The sequence below is a fragment of the Ambystoma mexicanum genome, chromosome 12 (assembly GCF_040938575.1).
Source record: "Ambystoma mexicanum isolate Mex_15411 chromosome 12, UKY_AmexF1_1, whole genome shotgun sequence".
Taxonomy (NCBI): domain Eukaryota; kingdom Metazoa; phylum Chordata; class Amphibia; order Caudata; family Ambystomatidae; genus Ambystoma; species Ambystoma mexicanum.
This window is the reverse complement of record NC_090936.1, coordinates 231,957,353-231,976,950: the sequence shown is the minus strand read 5'-3', so window position 1 is coordinate 231,976,950 and position 19,598 is coordinate 231,957,353. Positions and strand designations below refer to the sequence as shown.

The 19,598-nt window shown below is 48.0% G+C and overlaps 1 protein-coding gene and 1 pseudogene across 1 annotated transcript; both read right to left on the bottom strand.

Moving 5' to 3' along the window:
* Window positions 1–32: 32 nt before the first annotated feature.
* LOC138513474 (valacyclovir hydrolase-like) lies at window positions 33–18,475 on the bottom strand. Its single transcript, XM_069628345.1, has 2 exons — window positions 18,312–18,475; window positions 33–2,631 (listed from the first exon to the last, which is right to left on the bottom strand). The coding sequence occupies exon 2, from the start codon at window positions 2,264–2,266 to the stop codon at window positions 1,403–1,405; it is 864 nt and encodes a 287-aa protein (XP_069484446.1). The 5' UTR covers window positions 2,267–2,631; window positions 18,312–18,475; the 3' UTR covers window positions 33–1,402.
* LOC138513473 (valacyclovir hydrolase pseudogene) lies at window positions 17,240–18,302 on the bottom strand (annotated as a pseudogene).
* Window positions 18,476–19,598: the final 1,123 nt, after the last annotated feature.

Genomic DNA, 19,598 nt, shown 5'->3' with positions numbered 1-19,598 from the left:
AATACACATTATTGAGAGTACTTAACTTGAGATGCAAAATCACAACCCTTTAATTTCAAAAGTGCAGCACAATCACTGCAGTGGATTAACAAATGATCACAGAATTGATGAAAAATACAGCAGGCCAAGCGTACAATTCATAGTGTTTCAAAAATAATTTGAAGACACTAATATCAAAACAACAATCGCCAAGTACGGAAAAAAACATTCCTTTTAGGTTTGTAGCTTACACGAATGTCAGACAAAAAAAAGAGGGTGCTGGGGAGCCAGTCATTTAGCAGGCCACATGTTTCTTAAAAGGCAGATCATTATTTGTGTAACTATTCTGTTTGTAATTAACACCAATAATCTACAAAATCATGAAAGCAGACATAGGCAAAGTCATGTTCTTCTACTGTACCAAAGTTGGATACTGCTCTGTGATAAGTACAGGCTAGGAAAATACATTGACTGTAACTAAAAATAAGCACAATCAGGGTACTTACAAAAAATAGCAAGAACGTATTTCTTGTATAGAGCTATACTACTCCCTCAGAGGAAGATCTGTTTCTCCGCCATTTTGGGAGAGTAAAAAAAAAATACTTGCTTGCATAGGTTGGGTAGTTCTACATGTAATATCTGGGGTCCAAAGATCCTGCCAACTCATGCTAGTCCTGATCTCAAATCGCACTCTCCTTACTCAAAAAGATTACAAAAAAAAACCACTAGTCCCAGAAGCACAGAAAAGTTCCATTGCTTAATACACTGGATTTCGCTGGGAAGGTATTTCATTAGTTAAATAGCTGCTGCAAACATCAATGTGTAAAATAGTTTCATTTTTAAGAGGGAGGGTTCAACTATCACGCTGTCCTTGTAGTAACAGGAAACATTTGATTAATAATAATGTTTCGAGTGTATTTAGAGACAAATCAGTTCTAGTCCTCATACATAAATTATCAATAGTATTTATTTACACAGTCTTTTCAAGAGTTGGCCGCCCTCCGCAAAAACGTTACCCTTCGTTTTGTTGACTCGTTTTTATAGACCTACTGTATAAAGCATGCAAACAGAAAATCAGTGCCAGTGTTTCGGGGAAACGTGTGTTCTTAAATTTACATCACGTGGAGCTCAGAAATTAAATCACTTGCAGTTTGAAAAACAGATTGCAATAGGCTATTGCTCTTCCAGACAGACACGAAAGACGCCACAGCCACATGTGTGTGTGAAGCCCACCTCCACCAAATTCTAAATTTAACAACAGGAAATTGAGAGCTAAACAACCAAAAACTACAAAATGAGCGAGTGAACAAACAAAACAGGGCTTTGGTTCGTTACACTGCACGCAGAATGCTTTCCAAATGTAATTAAACGTGTGACAGAATTACAGTTAAAGACCAACGTTCAGGACATTGTGAATTAGTGTTTATTTTAAAAAGTCTTCAACAAGTTGGTTAAACTCCTCTGCGAAGCGCAAATGCAAGTTGTGCTTTCCCTCTGGCATCACATGCATCTTTGAGTTTTTAATCTGCTGGTGAAGGAATTCTGGGTGGAAGGAAGGAACCAGGGAATCCTTCTGGCCATGCAATATGAATGTTGGGCACTCAATGAAAGGCAACAAATGGCGGCAAATGTTACCATAAGGATTCTTTGAAAAGTGGGCCATTCCTTCTACCCATGCATCAAAGGTCTTAGCCAAGTACTCTGAACCATAAATGTCCTCCATGGGTTTCCTCATTTTTTCACTCCATTTTGAAGTGTCTCGAACAGCATTGTACAATTTTAGATCCTCCTCTGTGACATATGAATTTGCACCCCAAACAATAAGTTTGTGTATTAGGGTGGGGTATTTCCCAGCTGCTATGAGGGCTGTTACACCACCATCACTCCACCCAAGCATAGAGAACCTCTTGAACTTCAAGGTCTGCATCAAATCCACAGCATCCTTTGCATCCCTTTCAAAGAAATCTGGAGGATAATCACGATTTGGAGGGATGGAGTGACCATAGCCCCGTGGATCCCAGGCCACCACAGTGAATAACTCTTTATTTAGTGACTTCAGTTGGGGTCCAAAGTCTGTCTCTCCACTGCCCATAACCCCTGGGAGAAGCAAGATGGCATGATTACCTTGCCCTGTGAGTCGGTAGTGTAGATGGGCTCCATTCACTTCAATTTTGGCAGAGGTCACAGAAGAACAATAAGAAACAAATGGCTTGGGAGGAGACCAAACAACAGTGTTCAAGATTCTAGAAAGGCGCCCTAGGGAAGGCCTGGCCCTGCACAGAGCCATATTCGCTGGGGGGCTGCGGCTGAGAGGCTTAAAGAGTACCAGAAGTAACAATGTCAGTGCTGCTTAAGAGCACAATAGGAGAGTTTGTTTTCAATTGCCCGATTTGATCTAACAATTAAATTCTGAATACCGGAGCCTCATTCCGCCAGGATCGCTGAATGGAGTCGCAGTTTTGTTTACGCCTCGGTCTGTGTAACATTAGCAGATTGGATCAAGATATTGAGAACAGCAGCAGAGCACAGTTGTACTTCGACCGCACCCCCTCCAGCTCCGTCACCATCACTTATGCCTCCCGCGGTTCTTTTTCAGATATGGGACACGTCAACGGGGGCTAAGTGCACGGTCCCGCTTTCTCAATCGCAGTCCTGAAACAGCAAAAAAGCAACATAGCGCAATTTTTAAGTGGAACAAGTCAATTTCCGTTATGATGGATTTTAGTTTTGTTGCAGGATTTTCAGTGAAAATTGTAATACTGTAATTAACTTATAAATTATATACAGAGGCAGCAGAATACAACAAAAACATTCTACCAAGCGTATATAATGTACACACACACGTTTACAATGCCTGGATTACTTACCAGTAATCTTCATTACTCCTACTCTTCCTCGTCCTAGCACTCATCAAAGAGGTGTCCCACCTCTCCACAGGAACCCTTTTTCTACTTCTAAGTCCTTCAGGCCCGCCCCCTCGCCTGTGGGAAAAACAGCCCGCCTTCCCCAATACCCAACAGTACGTAACCCTGTCCAATAGGACCATACAACACGGGAAAGGGTGATGCAGGAAGCTCATGCCGGGACAAGGAAGAGTAGGAGTAATAAGGATTATTGGTGAGTAATCTAGGAATTACCTCTATGTCTACTCTTCCTCGTCCCAGCATTTATCAATGAGATGTGCTACTCCAGAGAGAATGGGCTGAGCGCAAAGAAAAACACCAGAAGGCAAATGGAATTTGCAACCCAACCAACACCAATTTATTGAAATACACATTTACAGACAGCAGCAACAAGCTATTTCACAAGAACGCCACACTCAAAACACCTGTCCCAAAGGCAGCAGCCTCCCGGCGGTGAAGATTCAAATGATAGTGGTCAATGAAAGTGTATGGGGATCAGACCAGGTGGCGGTATGGCAAATGTCCTGGATAGGAACACAAAGGGCTTCAGCTTAGGACGCAGCCATTCCCCCACATGGACCTACCCTCCAGGCCTGATGGAAGGGGAGACCCCACAGAGGAATAAGCCAAAGAGATAACATCCAGGAGCCAACGGCTGATGGTGGGGACAGACACCTTCCTCCCAGTGACAGCACCCCCAAAAGGTAACAAAGACGCTAGGAGAGGAACAAAAAGCCCTAGTGCGATTCAAATAGAGCAGAACCGCTCGCTGCAGCTCCAGAGTGGCCCAACGAACCTCCTCCGGGGAGGAGGGAGAGGGGAAGAAGAAGGAAGGAAGAACAATCTCCTGCGTAACATGAAACTTAGAAACCACCTTAGGAAGAAAGGGCAGATGGCACTTTAGAAAATGCTTCAGGGTAAACCACCAGGTAGGGCGCCTCAAGGGAGAGGGCACCAAGCTCCCCCATTGCCTTGCCGAAGTGATAGCCACCAGGAAAACCACTTTCAATGTGAGGAACTTAAGGGAAGCCTCCTGCAAATGCTCAAAGGGAAATGCTAGCAGAGCCTGAAGGACCAGTGGGAGATCCCAGGAGGGCAAACCAGAAGCGGGGACAGGCCGGCCCTGAGAAAAACTCCAGAGAAGTATATCCACCAGAGAGTGACCACCCACATACTGACCACATCCTGCAGACAACTCAGTCCGCAGGATGGAGACAGAGACCCAAGTTTAACCCATCCTGAAGAAACTGCATTACAGGAGCTCCTGACCCCAAGGAGAGGAGGTACCACCCTGTCTAAGACACCAGGACATGAAGTGACCCCAGTGTCTCTCGTGGGCCCTCAAGGTAGAAGGATGCTGGTCCCTTTCAATGTGAGAAACCACCTTGCCAGAGAGCCCCTCCCGAAACTAAGCGTGCCTTTTCAGTCTCCAAGCCCCCAGACCAAGTTCCTGGGACCCTCCAGCCCTAAGAGGCCCACCACTGGATCCAGACTCCCAATTAGAGGGAGCATGTAGGACACAGCCAAATCCAGAAGGGGCACCCAGCACCAGCATGGCTAAAGCGGGGAAACCAGCACCTACGTGGCCAAAGCAGGGCAACAAAGATCACCACTGCCTGAGAGTCCCGGATGCGCAGCAACACCTTCTGAATGAGAGGGAGGGGCGGAAAAGCATACAGGAGCCCCGACGGCCATGGGGAGATCGGAGCATCCACCCCCAAACACCCAGAGAGGGGAATCTGGAGAAAAGCCGGGGACTTTTGCAGACAGGGGAGAGGCAAACAAATCTACCGAGGCGTCCCCAGAAACCTGCACATGCTCCGAATGACCACCTCCCGCACCGAGAACTCCCTTGGCGTTTGTTAACTAACTGATGGGTCTTGGGGAAAGCGGCCTGTTCTGCCCGCAGGCGGGAGATGGAGGTGGTGGGGCGTGGAGGAATTAGAAGTAGAAAGAGGGTTCCTGTGGAGAAGTGGGACACCTCATTAATAAGTGCTGGGACGAGAAAGAGTGGATCTGGAGGTAATGTAAAGCGTTAGTCCACCTTGATATGCTAATTCATGGTGACGTAATTTCTCATTGCATAATAAATCCTCCCACGTTCTTTTTAGGACTTCACTTCTGATGATTGTCACTGTGTAGGTCTAACATGTTTAACTTCCCGTTCTTTGTTTTTTTGCAAAACGCTGTCACTTAGTTATATAATACGAACTGCACAAATCGCCACCGGCTACACTAGCCTGGAGACTACGTTAGAGCAATGTACCCATCAACGCATCTTCATCACGTGTCTTGTAGTGCACCTTTCACTCAAAGTTTGTTCAACGAGTAATACAGAAAAGCACGTTGTGATCAACCAACAGTCAGCATAGGAGTAAACCTCTACGAATGATTATGTGCGCGCGTGTGCCTTGCCATTTTTCTGTGACTGTGTGAAACGTGGCCCGTTCAAAGCGAAAATCCCAGGTGGTTAGTGGCCCTTGTACCTTAGTACCTGGCCATGGTGGCAGCAGGGGGACTAATTATTAAAAGGCGAGCGCAGTCTCAGAGCGCACTAATGTACCATTTGCGTGCCGCGCTCACCTTCTGGGTATTTTGAAAACCAAATAAAACAAGCATTGGTGAAGACAATAGTTTGGATGTTTTCTGTTCTTTGTATTTATGGGAACCAGTGTGCAAGGATAACAGTGCAAAGTTTAAAGGGAGAATGCAGGTATACAAGAGATTGAGGAGAATAGAGTAAGGAGGAAGTCATTGAGAGAGGGTGACATCAATGGTGAGCAAGAGGAGATATGAGCAAGAAAGGGTGAGTGGGAGGGTAAAAAAAAGCGAGGCTGAGAGAGGAAGGGTGAGAGAAAAATTAAGTCCAGTGAACAAAGTTGAGAGTTGAAGATGGGATGGGGGTGCGAGAGAGGATATTGTCAAGGGTGCCAGGGTGAGAAGAAGGGTGTGAAGTGAGTGTGTCGCAGCAAAAGGTGAGAGAAAGAGACACATAGAGAGAGAGTGAATTTCTAGCAGATCCCTGTTAAAGTACAGCTTACGAATATGGGATGCTATTCTGTCAATGGGGCAAACGTTTAGAGAGCAATATGTTGTCAAGTGGTTGCACATTTAAAGAAGAGCACAATTCCCAAAAGGCACTGCATTTTGCACTTTATCCACAAGTAAAGGCTAACACGCTATTAACGTTCCTAAAGCTTGTGTGGCAATACCAATCGTTCTTTACTCAGCTAAGCCTCTTTATAGTAAGGGAGGTCTTGCAAATTCTTAAAAATCCCACTAGACCTGCAGAGCGAGTACCTTGGTTTATATACTCGACCTAAGAGAAGTGCATTTGCCCCAAGGTGACTGGTGACAAAATATTTACCAGTGCTTTTTGTAAAATGGTGCATGTCGCCATAAGCGCACTTCATATTTCGTGCAATGCTGTCAAGCATGCGCAGTGAAACTTCTATTTGCCATTTACTGCCAACAAAGTGTGTTTGCAGTAAATGAAAAATAAGTTTCTAACATCCTCATACTCGCCAGCAAGTTTGAGTATCATCTTGAGCTTTTTTTCCAGGACGCCATTCAGGACTATAAGAGTCCTCTTCAGTGCCCATGTGGTTTCAATTCTCAGTATGCATTCCCATCGAGTTACAGGGAGAGCAGCAATAATACACCAACATGAAAGCCACAGTTTGCATGGTCGGACAGGCCGAGGAGGAGATGCTGCAACCGTTGCCCAGCAACCGATGCAGCCCATAGAAGGCCTTCCCTCCAATCGCATCCAGCAGGAGGAGGGAAATGAGCGGTAACCAATCCGCTGTAGCCGCCACTGCAGAAGAGGAAGAAAGTGAGCAGAAGGGGGCACCGTCCCAGCCACAGATGGCCAACCGGCACCAGAGCCGTTCCAATCGGCCCTCGGCGCAGCAGGGAGGGTCTTAACAACCCCCTCTCCATGCAGAGGATGAATTGAAACAATTGTTGGGGGCCACCCGTGGGACAACAGCAGCCCACACAACAGGACCAGCAAGCCCTGCAGGTGGTCAAAGGGGTGCATGGTTCACCAGGCTAAACTGGTACCCCAAGCCACAGAACGAGACAAGGAGCCACCCCATTGCTGGACAAATGCCACCGACCATCTGGATATGCCATCTAGGATTGCAGGGTACGTCGCTCCCCAAAGCCCTGCTCCAAGGAGAATCCAGTCTGTGTCGGAGACAGGAAGAAAACAACTGAGATTGTGAGTAAGTAGGAGGTATTATACCTCCAAAACAAACAAAAACGTTCCTGCACAAGGCAGAGCCTCATATGTAAGTATTGGGACGAGGAAGAGGGACGTGGCGGTAATTCCCTATTGAATGCCTCATGTGTCCACATGCAGAAACCAGGTGGAATTCCATACGGCACTGGGCCTCTCCAGCCAGATGAAAGTTCAATGCTGGCAAAGATGCATATGGTTCAGTCACATAGAGCGGTTCAAGCACATTCGTAAGTGGGCTTTATGCTCTACTTCTGAGCTCCACTTGGCACACCGATGGGCATCGGCCAGCAAACTGCAAAAAAACGTAGATGTTTTGTATAACTGTGCAATACACTGTACAATCATTATTTATTCAATGCATAGTAGCATTGTGATTGTTTTCCAATACTGCATGGATACATCACATTGTGTAAACTGGCACAGAGAAATGTATTTTGTGGTGTTACATAAGCATGCCATCCGTTCCTCTCGAACACTGACTCACTTTCGTGAACAGCCTATGTTTTGATCTTTTGTGCCTTTTATTTTACCTAAACGCTGGAATGTTTCTACTCTTTTTTTTATTTGATCTACTCTTACACTGCCTTCCGGCTCTCTTTTGAAATCACATTTTCTCACTCCTCTTGAACTTCTCAATCTAGCTGCAAAGAGTGTACTCACTCCTAATTATGTGCTGCTTTTATTGTTCTCTACTCAGCACTCAACCATAAATACACTGTCTTTCTGCATAAGAGCCTTATAAATAAATTGAATATCCCATATAAAAAGTGAAAAGTGAAAAGGGGTCATCCAAAAAACATTCTGCTATATATACTATTCCATAGATTTTGGAAGTTATATAGCTATTGGGAGCTTCTATTGTTATCAGGTTGCACAAATGTTAATGAAGTGACATATACTACAACATAATGGTCCAATTGTTTAAGCAATATAAATGGAATGTGGGTAAAATGGTCTGGTAAGGGTCCTTGAGCGCACGTTAGATTAACACTCCTCTGATTAATGCCCCCACTGTGTTGTAGATAGCAGGATGCCAATAGTGGCTATGAATATTTACTGGTAATCGTCATTACTCCTAGTTCTACCCTTCATCGTCACCGTACTTACCTCTGAGGCCCTGCCTACGATCCAGGAAACATTATTTACTTTCTTTTCCTTAGATTGTATAATACCCCCTCCTTACCCACAAGCCACACTTCATAAGAACCAAGCTGGAGCAAGGGGGCCTGCCCGTAGGGAGGGAGAGGATGGTCGGCAGTACTGTTACGAGGAAGAGTAGAACTAGGAGTAATGAATATTACTGGTAAGTAATCATAGCATTACACCCACGTCACTCTTCCTCATCCCAGTGCTAACCTCTGATGTATACCAAATCGTAGCCAACAGGGAGAGATCCCAAAGAAACAGAAGTGCTGCAACACAAACATCACTTCAATCCTCAGAGAATCGCATACCAACAGATACAATCCCAACCCCAAAGGAGCCATCCCTGGGGTGAGAAATGTTCAGCTGGTAATGGTTGATAAACGTGCTCTGATCGCACAGGTAGAAGCAGTACAAATCTCTTTCATAGACACCCCTTGGGCATCCGCCCATGAAGCCGGCATCCCCCTCGTGGAATGACACTGGACCTGGACAGGCACAGACAAATCAGCAGAGACATAATCCATGGAGATGACAATCTGGCTCCAATGGCTGATTGACACCACCGAGGCCTTCTGCCCTGCCCCAGCACTGCCAAACGTACCAAACTGGCTATCAGAAACACGGAACAGCTCCGTCCAAGAACGGTATTCTAGAACAGCCCACCGAACATCAGTAACATGCCAGGCAACCACGTCAAGAGTCTGGGTATTCTGGTAAAAAAAAGCTAGGAGACCCAGATCCTGGGATGTGTGATAACAAGATGCCACCTACGGTAGAAACTTGGGGTCACATCGCTAAACAATGGAATCAGGGAGCACCCACAGAAAAGGAGGGCGACACAGCAAAGCCCCCACCACCCCCCGACGCCGGGCAGAAATGATAGCAATAATGAAGGCTGTCTTGAGAGTGAGGTGCCGGATGTCGATGTCCGAAAGGGGTTCAAAAGGAGGACCCCGGAGAAACTGTAAAACCATCGGAAGACCCTTATAGGCACAGGGACATGAAGCAGTCAGACTCTGAAGGAACTTCCCCCATCACAGCATCCCCCACCATGCAGCTCTCGAGTCCTCCTTGAGGATCTTAACCGAGGCCCACTGGGAGCGAAGCGTGGACACCGCCAGCCCCTTGTCGAAGCCATCCTTGAGGAATTGAAGAACAGACGGCAACCCACACTGAAGGGAAAGGAGACCAGACCACCCACATCAAGCTAGAAAACGCCCCCAGTGTCTGTCATAATTCTTCAAGGTAGAAAGGCGTCTAGCCCGGAGGATAATCAACCACATGACCAGAAAACCCCTGAGAAGTCAACTGAGACCGCGCAATATCCAAACTGCCCATTGAATCCACCGGACCTCGCACCCCAGACCTTCCTGCAGAGGGGAAGGACATTTCAGAATCAACCACAGCACCTCACACGGGAGGTCCAGAAGGGAAGGGATTCAACCCTGTTGAGGCCAAAAAGGAGCCACCAAGAGAACCGTTGCCCATACCTTGATCTGCTGCACCAACCGGGGAAGAAGAAGAGGGGAGAAGCATAGAGGAGACCCTGAAGCCACACCAGATACAGGGCATCCAACTCCCAGACCTTCAGAAACCAGGAGTGGAAGAGGGGAACCTTCACAGAGGCCTGCGAAGCAAAGAGATCCAGACACTGACACCCAGAACTGCAGCAGATCTCTGCAATAACCCTGCCTGATAGGACCAGATCCAGGCAAGCGGGGGAAGGACCTGCTGAGGCGATCCACCCGAATTTTGTCCACTCCTCTGATATGCGTGGCCTCTAGAGACACCAGATGAGCCTCCCTCAGGCAGCTATCTGAGAGGCCAGGGCATTCTCGGAGCGACCAGAGCCCCTTTCCAGTTTACATAAACAAAGGCCATTGTGCTGTCCATCCTGACCTCCACCGCCCGGCCCTCCAGGCAGTTCCTGAAATACAAAAAAGGGCCCGGTGAATAGCACACAATTCCCTCAGGGCCCTACAACGCGTGTGCAGCATGGACACCAAGGGTGGTACCCCACCCCGCCCACTGGCATCGGTAGTAAGAGTGGTGCTCATGGGACAACCCAGGGCAACCACTGCCTGGAGATTCTGGACCTGCAACCACCACAGCATATCCGCTTTCAGACACCGGGACAGAGCCTTTGTACGCTGAGAAGCCGGGAGCGAGTGGGCCGGAAGGTAGGAGACCTGGGGACACAGATGGAGGCGGGCCCACTGGATCAGAAAAACACAGGGGGCCATGTGCCTCTGCAGAGTAAGCAACAGGCGACCTGAAGTCCTCAGCTGCCGGAGAACTCAGACGTGAACAGAAGGGAGACGCCGGATCAGCCCCAGGGGCAAGAAGCCCTCCACACCATGGTGCAAAACTGGGCCCCAATGAAAACCAGATCCTAGGAGGGACACAGGTGGAACCCCCCCCCCCACCTCCCTTCAAGTCTCGCAGAGCCCGGCAGACTAGCCGTAGATGTGCCAGGAGCATCATGCGCCAGGCCACCTTGACAATCAAGTTGTCCAGATTGGGAAAAAGCTGAACGCCTTGCAGGTGGAGATGAGTCACCAGGGGAGCCACCAACTTCGTAAACACCCTGGGGACTGAACGCAACCCAAAAGGGATGACCAGGACCTAGAAATGCTGACTGCCCACAGCTAAACAGACGAAGTGGACCTGTTAGGGGAGCAGCGCCACATGGTAATAAGCGTCCTGGAGTTCCAGGGACGCTAACTAATCCCCCTTCTGAACCAGAGGGAGAATGTTTTGTCTCCATCTTGAACCGTTCCTTCCTCACAAAACGGTGCAGGGGCTTGAGATCGGGGATGAGGCAGTAATTCTCAGATGTTTTTAGAACAAGAACAAACTTGTAGTAAAACTCCCGACCCCGTTTGACCAGAGGGCATGGCGCAATAGCGTTCTTCAGCAATAAATCTGACAGAGCCGCTGACATGGCCGACTTATTGGGCTGAGTGCGAGGAAGAGAAGTCCTGACCAAGAGAGGCTGGACCAGTGCGACAGGAAGTCCACCTGATAACCATCCCTGACCATGCAGAGGGCCCAGGAGTCGGAGCACCACCAGGCCCACACCGGATAAAACTGCCAGAGACGATCCCCACCCCAACGGCCAGATAGAACCGCAAGAACTTCTGCACCGGGCGCAAATGCTGAGGGGTGCGAGGAGGAGAACACCACCTCCCCCGCTGATGTTTCCAAAAGCGGCGGGCTCTAGACCCCGAAAAGGCAGGTCCCGATCTGGCAGAGGACTTTTTGAAGGCCGAGGAAGGCTTTCGCCTGTCACGCTCACCTGAATCTCCGCAGGAGCGATGGATTCCTTCGACCTCTGCCCTTGCTCTCTCCTCATCCAGAGTTCTGCTCTCTCTCCCTTCACCTGGGGTTCTACATGTAAGGTGAATGATGGATTAGTGAGTGGTATCCAGACCCAGGGAACTCCCCTCCCCGACTCCCTATGAGTTACATACTGTGTCTAGGGGGCTCACCTCTTGGTTTGGAAAGGTGGGCTCTCTGTCCTGCCTCTGCAGGGGCGCTACGGGGCGGGACCTGTTGGCAGTCGCGCTGGTTTTGCTGGTTGCTGTGGTGCTGCCGAGAAGAAAGCGCTGCCACTTATTTAGTTAGCAGAGTTCTGAAGCTCCTGAAAAGTGTCCCAGGGCCAGTTACTTCACTGGACCCTTCGTGCTGCTTGGATCAGGTAAGTACTACATGTCCTCGGATTCCCAGTTTCTTCACTGGGTTTGGGCACGAGAAAGTACAGATTTGTATTGTCTATGGAGGGTTATTGCCAACTGACTGTCTTCAAGTTCTAACCTGTCTTTCCTTTGTTTTTTTCTCTTTGCAGGTTGCCAAAATAACTTGTCTGAAAAATCTGGAAACCTTTGCTGAGAAGGCGAGCAAAAATGACTAGTAGGTCCGCGAGTGAAAGATGAAGTCGCAGACACCTCCGGAGGACTGCTAGAAGGTGAGTAAAAAAAAAACTGCTGCTTTACTAATGCCTCTGTTCTTCTCTTTTTAGATGCGTTGTCCGTTGTGAAGATGATGGCCCTGGCGGGCGCGGGAACTGTAGAAAGCCGTAGAAGACTCCGGAGACTGGAACCAGGTAAGCGTGTGCTCAATGCTACAGAAAGCACATGAAGCAAGTCTTGTTGTTTGGACGTGGCTTTTATAGAGAACCACGCCCGAAGACTAGAGCGTTGCACTTAGTTCCGGATTGGCACAAAAGGATCCATACTACTGGAAACAGGAAGTCTTGTGTTACTCTATGGGCGTAGGGAGTACCAATGGGTGAAATGGATATTAACCCTGTCCTTGCTCTCCATGCTCTCACCCACAATGCTCCTGTCCGTTTTCTCTTCTTGTCATCATGGATTGGATATGAAGGCGACTTGGTAGTGTCCCCTAAACTAGTACCCATGACATCGCCGAAGCTTGTCCGCATGTTTGTTGGCACAGAAATACTTGTAAACCTTGTCCTCCCAAAAAACTTTTTAAAAAATCACCAAAACTTTTAGCACCCTCAAAGGGAAGATTCGGGGCCGCCACCTTCTTGGAACCCCCAGTCTTTCAATCCCAAAGATGAACATGCAGCTGAGCCGAAATAACGGCACCAACAGCCATTGCTGAGCCAAGCACAGGCCAGACCAGACAACAACTCCACCTGCTGCTGCTGAAAGGAGAGGAGCACAGTCAGAGCCATACTCCACAGCCCATCAGAGCTTCTTAAAACCCCCCAGTACTGCCTCCGCCATGTAGGATCCATCGACATTAGCCCAAAGGGCCAGATGAGCAGCAGAGTGCACGTTTCTGAGGCCCAAGTTGACTTTGTGATCCACCTGGACAAGGACAGCTGCCTCCTCAGCCAACAGACAAGACCGGCCCACCAGACTGGTGAGAATATCATTCATCTCCACAGAGTCCAAAAGCAAAGCGTCACAACCTTTCAACGACAGAGCTTAGCCATAAACCAGGGCTCGGCAATCCCGTTGCGTTCTCTCCACTCTTTAAGGATCTTCTTGCGAATATCCGACATCAGGGGCAACCCCATCTTGGGCTTATATTTGTATTGTCTAATGGTGGGATCTGCACATTCGCCGTGGACCAAGGGCTCGGAAAACCCCACAATGTCCCACACCTGCACCAAGACAGCGTCCACGTCCTCCCTGTGCAGGTACTTCCCCTCAGTATTTGCATCAGAGTAAAGGACCACCGAAGAGGAGGCTTCTGAATCTGAAGCAGTGGAGCAAGAAGATGGAGAGGCCCACCGGCGCTCCTTCCACCACCATGTCGATAAACAGCCTGCAAGAGCAAGTCCTTAAGTTCCTTCTGAGACAAGGAAAAAAGCAGCCTTTCTCTCCCGAGCAGCACACTTCAGCCTATGCGGCTCCAGGGACTCAGGAAGAGACACAGGACTCCGGGTGCTTGTATTCAGCGGCACGTTTCCCCATAGTCACAGCAGGAAACTAACAGGGGCAACAAACAGGACACGCAGAACTGGAAACCCAGCAGGCCTAATGTATGATGCGCAAAAAACCCTGAGAAAATCACCGCCCCATCACAATAGAAACAGATAACCTCTGGCGCACCTAAGAGGCGAGCCAGAGAAAAAACTGCAACGTAGCCGCAAACAGAAAACGCCGGCTGACCCACGCCAGCGTCAATAAAAACGCTCAGATACAGGCACAGAGCCTGCAGCAAGCCTGGAAAGTGTGGCAAACAGGGATGCTGGAACCATGGAGGCGAGGGCAACCACACCACACTGGGCCAGCAAGCCCGGTCCACACAAAGCATGGCAGCACACTCCCTGAAACGCCCCGGGCCAATGACCCGGGTCCAAAATCATGAGGCGAAGACAGGCGGTGCCCACCGCAAGCCTCAACACCCTCCAAGGAGCCCAAGAATAGCCGCTGCGCCCAACTGGATCCAGAGGACCGAAATGGGAAAGCAGGAGCGTGCCCCAGGTGAGGGACACAATGCCCCGCCAAAGAATTCACCAGGGGGGCTGGCAAACGGATCTCAGAAAACCCGCAACCAAAACAGTCCTGGCCAGAGACAGGAAATTTAGAACTGAGGCATGTGGAGGTAATAGCTTTTCAAAGGGATTTTGGCCTTGCACAGAAAACACACTGGATTAAAAAATAAATAAATAAATACGAGCAAAGATGAACGTCGTGGACATAGAAACAGTAGTCCCTTTTCTATGTACATGGCAGAAGGGGCAAACAGCGAGCAACAGCAGTGAGTAATGGAGGGAGTGTTAAGCAGGAGCTCGGGGGCAATGGATAGGTGTGTAGGGGGTCATGTGTGGACTAAGGGTGGGGTGTGGGGCAATCCGGGGGCGTTAGGGTGGGGGGAAACAGTGGCCTAGACGAGAGAAGCAGGAGGACCAGAAGGTATGCAGGCTCTACCATGTAGTAAAGCCTGCGTTCCAAGCCACCTGATTGGCTGGTCAGTCTGCCCAAAGTGCTAATTCGCAGTGATCAGTCAGTCAAAGGTTTATTTTGGATTCAAAATCCATAAAACATTCCACAACAGCAATCACACTTTGTCGTTATTAAAAACCCTTCCCCGGAGCTTACACACAACAGTAAAAACCTGCATAGTACATGTCAAAAACAGTCTAAAATGCAATACACATGCAATCTAATTCAATAATTCTTTGACAACCACATGGAAAAAAAACAAACTTCAGTATCTGGATCCCATTCCGATTAAATCCCAAAGGGGGGCTTGCTGCATCATTTGCCTTGTAACCTCAATATCCCCTTTCTGAAATACATAGCTCTTTTCAGGAAGGAGAGTAGAGCACAAGCAACCAAGACAGAGTCAGCGCTCAGAAGAAACAAAATAGCAGCTCTATGTTGGCTAATGTTAACTTCCCTCAGCACTGGTAATAACGTTACTCTTCGAATCCCTGCGTACCCCTGGAAAAACAATAACAAATGAGTCAGATCTTCCTTGTTGTGCCCGCACACTGGGCACCCAGACGAATCCGGGTATCCCTTCCAGTTCACTGTGTTATCCCTCAGGAGAAGACAGTCAAACCTAGCCCTTGTGATTAGCCATTACTCCAAGTCCAGGTCTTTGCAGTCACAGTCCTTACTTGCATGGAGCGTCAGTGCCTGAGACAGACTCTGCCTACTATCCTTTCCAACCCTAGATAAATGAAAGACTCCTGGGGTCTAACAATATTCTTTCTTCTATTTTTAACTACTGAATACTTTCCCCTCCTACCTGGGCCTATTTCCTTCTGACACTCCACAACTAACTCTTGTTTTGTGTATGCTGGTCATCACTGAAACTCTTTCTAGCTATGAAATATGAATTTTAATTTCCTTATTTAAAATTACAACCACCACTGTTGGCAACCATTTTTAATGAGTTACAGTGGTTAAGATCAATCTATTGTTGAGAGTACTTAACTTGCGATGCAAAATCATAACCCTTTAATATAAAGAGTTATTTAAAAACAACAAATCGCCAAGTACAGGAAGAAAAGAAAATTGCTTTTAGGTTTATAGATTACACTGACGTCAGAAAAAAAAATAAAAGAGGGTGCTGGGGAGCGAGTCACTTAGCAGTCCAGACGTTTCTTAAAGGGCATATTATGATTTGTGCAACCATTCTATTTGTAATTCACGCCAAAAATCTACAAAATCATGAAAGCAGACACAGGCACAGACATTTTCTTCTACTGTACCAAAATTGGATAGTGCTAGGCGATAAGGATAGGCTAGGAAAATACATTGGACCTTATCACAAGTTGGGCTGTATCCTGTCTGTAATACCGCCTGACTGTAAAAGCCTTAGCACCCACCGGTCCGGTGGTATTACCGCCAGATCACGGGTTGGCCGTTAACGGTAAATCCCCATTCCCCATTGGATGCATTCTATGCAATGGGGCATTTTCGGCGCTAATACTGCAGGCTAATACAGTCGAAAACAGGGATTTTCACCTACAGAAAAAAAGCTGGAGGTAAAACAGCCCATTTAGCGCCAAACTCTTGATAGGGCCAGCCCTTAAATGCGGCAGTAATACCGTTACCGCCGCATTTAAGGGCTACAGCCCAACTCCTGATGAGACCCATTGACTGTAACTAAAAATAAACACAATCAGGGTACCAACAAAAAATAGCAAGAACGTATTCCTTGTATAGAATGCTTCCTCAGATGATAATCGGATTATCAGCCATTTTGGGAGGGTAAAAAATACTTGTTTGCATAGGTTGGGTATGTCTACATGTAATATCTGGTGTCCAAAGAACCAGCCAACTTGGACTATTCCTCATCTCAAATCACACTCTGCTCACTCAAAAACACTACAAAAAACTAGTGTCAGAAGTACAGAAATGTTCAATTGCTTATCACACTAGGATGCCACCAGCAAGGTCTCAATAGTTGAATACCTGCTGCAAACATCAAAGTGTAAACTGGTTTACGTTCCAGGAAGGAGGATTCAACAATCATGCTGCCCTTGTAGAAACAGGAAACATTCGATTAATAATAATGTTTTGAGTGCATTAAGAGACAAATCCGTTTCTAGTCCTGCTACATAAATTATCACTAGTATTTATTTAGCGTCTTTTCAAGAGTTAGCCGTCCCAAAAAACCCAAACTATCTTTAGTCTTATTGACTTGTTTTGGTATACCCCTACTGTATAAAGCATACATACAGAAAATCATTGAAAATGTACCTACTGGCAGAGTTTTGGGGAAACGTGCTCTTAAATTTACATAATGTGGAGCTCAGAAATTAAATCACAGGCAGGGCAAACTATAAAACTGTTTTCAACAGGCTATTGCTCTTCCAGGCAAACGCGAAAGAAGCCACACACACGAGCATTAAGCCCACCTCCCGCAAATTCTAAATTTACAACAGGAAATTGAGAGCTAAACATATGACCAAAGACTACAAAATAAGCAAGCAAACAAACAAAACAGAGCTTTGGTTCATTACACTGCATGCAGAATGCTTCTCAAATTTAATGAAATATGTGACCGAATTACAGTTAAAGTCCAACCTTCAGAACATTGTGAATTTGTGTTTATTTTTAAAAGTCTTCAACAAGTTGGTTAAACTCATCTGCAAAGCGCAAGTGCAAGTTGTGCTTGCCCTCTGGCATCAAATGCATCTTTGAGTTTTTAATCTGCTGGTGAAGGAATTCTGGGTGGAAGGAAGGGGCCATGGAATCCTTCTGGCAATGCAATATGAACGTTTGGCACTCAATGAAAGGTAATAAATGGCGGCAAATGTTACCATAGGGATTCTTGGAAAAGTGGACCATTCCTTCTACCCATGCATCAAAGGTCTTAGCCAAGTACTCTGAACCATAAATGTCCTCCATGGGTTTCCTCATTTTTTCACCCAATTTTGAAGTGTCTCAAATAGAATTGTACAATTTTAGATCCTCCTCTGTGACATATGAATTTGCACCCCAAACAATAAGCTTGTGTATTAGGGTGGGGTATTTCCCAGCTGCTATGAGGGCTGTTACACCACCATCACTCCACCCAAACATAGAGAACCTCTTGAACTTCAAGGCCTGCATCAGATCCACAGCATCCGGTGCATCCCTTTCAAAGAAATCTGGCGGATAATCACGATTTCGAGGGATGGAGTGACCATACCCACGTGGGTCCCAGGCCACAAACAGTGAAGGACTCTTTATTAAGCGACTTCAGTTGGGGTCGAACGTCTGTCTCTCCAGTGGATAACCCCTGGGAGAAGCAAGATGGCATGGTTCCCTTGCCCTGTGGTTCGGTAGTGTAGATGGGCGCCATTCACTTCAATTTTGGCAGAGGTCACAGAAGAACAATAAGAAACAAATGGCTTGGGAGACCAGACAACAGCGTGCAAGAGCCTAGAAAGGCGCCTTAGGGAAGGCCCGTCCCTGCACAGAGCCAGATTCGCTGGGGGGTTGCGGCTGAGAGGCTTAAAGAGCATCAGAAGAAACAATGTCAGAGCTTGCTACGAGTACAAGAGGCGAGTTTGTTTTCAGCTGTCTGATTTGATCTGGCAATGACATTCTGAATACCTGAGCCTCGGTCCGCCAGGACGGCTGAATGGGGTCGCAGTTTTGTTTATGGCCGGTCTGAGTTACATTAGCAGAGCGCATCGAGATATTGCTATCGTTAGTGGCTAGGTACTTCCTATCCGAGAAACGGACCATAGCAAGGGCCCGCCCACTCTTCTTCACGTGACTTCTGACGTCATGCGCGTGGTTTCCCAGAGCAATGAAGCGGTGCCGGAGACGCGGAAGCACTTTCAGTGAGCGCTGAGCGGGCTTCGGGAAGCGGCAAGGCTGTGGCTGCCGTTTCAAGTGCAACCGGGCTCTGCGCGCCTTTGGCTTGCAGCGGTTGCAGTGGGCATTTTCTTCGGGTTACCAGGAAAGTTTGTGCAAGACCCCCGATGGAGCGTCCGACTTCGCCCTCGTCATTTTTCTGAGCGGGAACCTGATTGCTGAACACTGCTTGCCTCGTGCTGCCATGGCGATGCGGTATACTGTACAACACCGGGAAGGCATTGGCTGCAAGAGCACCAGCACCCTGTGCGCTCTCGGCTGCCAGACTGCAGGAGCAGCAGCATTCTGTGTGCTCTTGGCTACCAGGCTGCAAGGGCAGGAACAACCTGTGTGCGAATACAATTTGCATTTTCTTCTGAGGGCTGAGAAAAGGAACAGAGACAGTGGATGGTGGTGTTTAACTGATCAAAGGGGGCTAATAGAGTAATTTAATGTTTAATGATGGTTGTTTTAGCATGGGGCTCATTGGTGTGGGTCCGGAGGCATGGGGCACATTGGTGTGGGTCTGGAGGGAGGGATAGGGATGTAGTGGTGTGGGTCTGGAGGGAGGGTTGGGGCACAGTGGTGTGGTACGGGAGGGTTGGGGCCCATTGGTGTGGGTCTGGTGGGAGGGTTGGGGCCCATTGGTGTGGGTCTGGAGGGAGGGTTGGGGCACATTGGCGCAGGTCTGGAGGGAGGGTTGAGGCACATTGGTGCAGGTCTGGGGACAGGGATGGGGCACATTGGTGTGGGTCTGGGACAGGGATGGGCACATGGGTGTGGGTCTGGAGGATGGCATGGGTCATATAGGTGTGGGTTGGGAGGGTGGGATGGGACATCTTGGTGTGGCTCTGAAGGGAGGGGATGGGGCACATTGGTGTGGGTCTGATGGCAGGGATGGGGGCACATTGTGGGTCTGGGGGGTGGGTTTGGGGCATCCTGCTGTGTGAATGGATGGATGGTGGGATCTGCAATGGATGGGGGCTCATTGGTGTCGGTCTTCAACAGGTATGGGGCATCTGTTCTGGACGGTGGGATGGG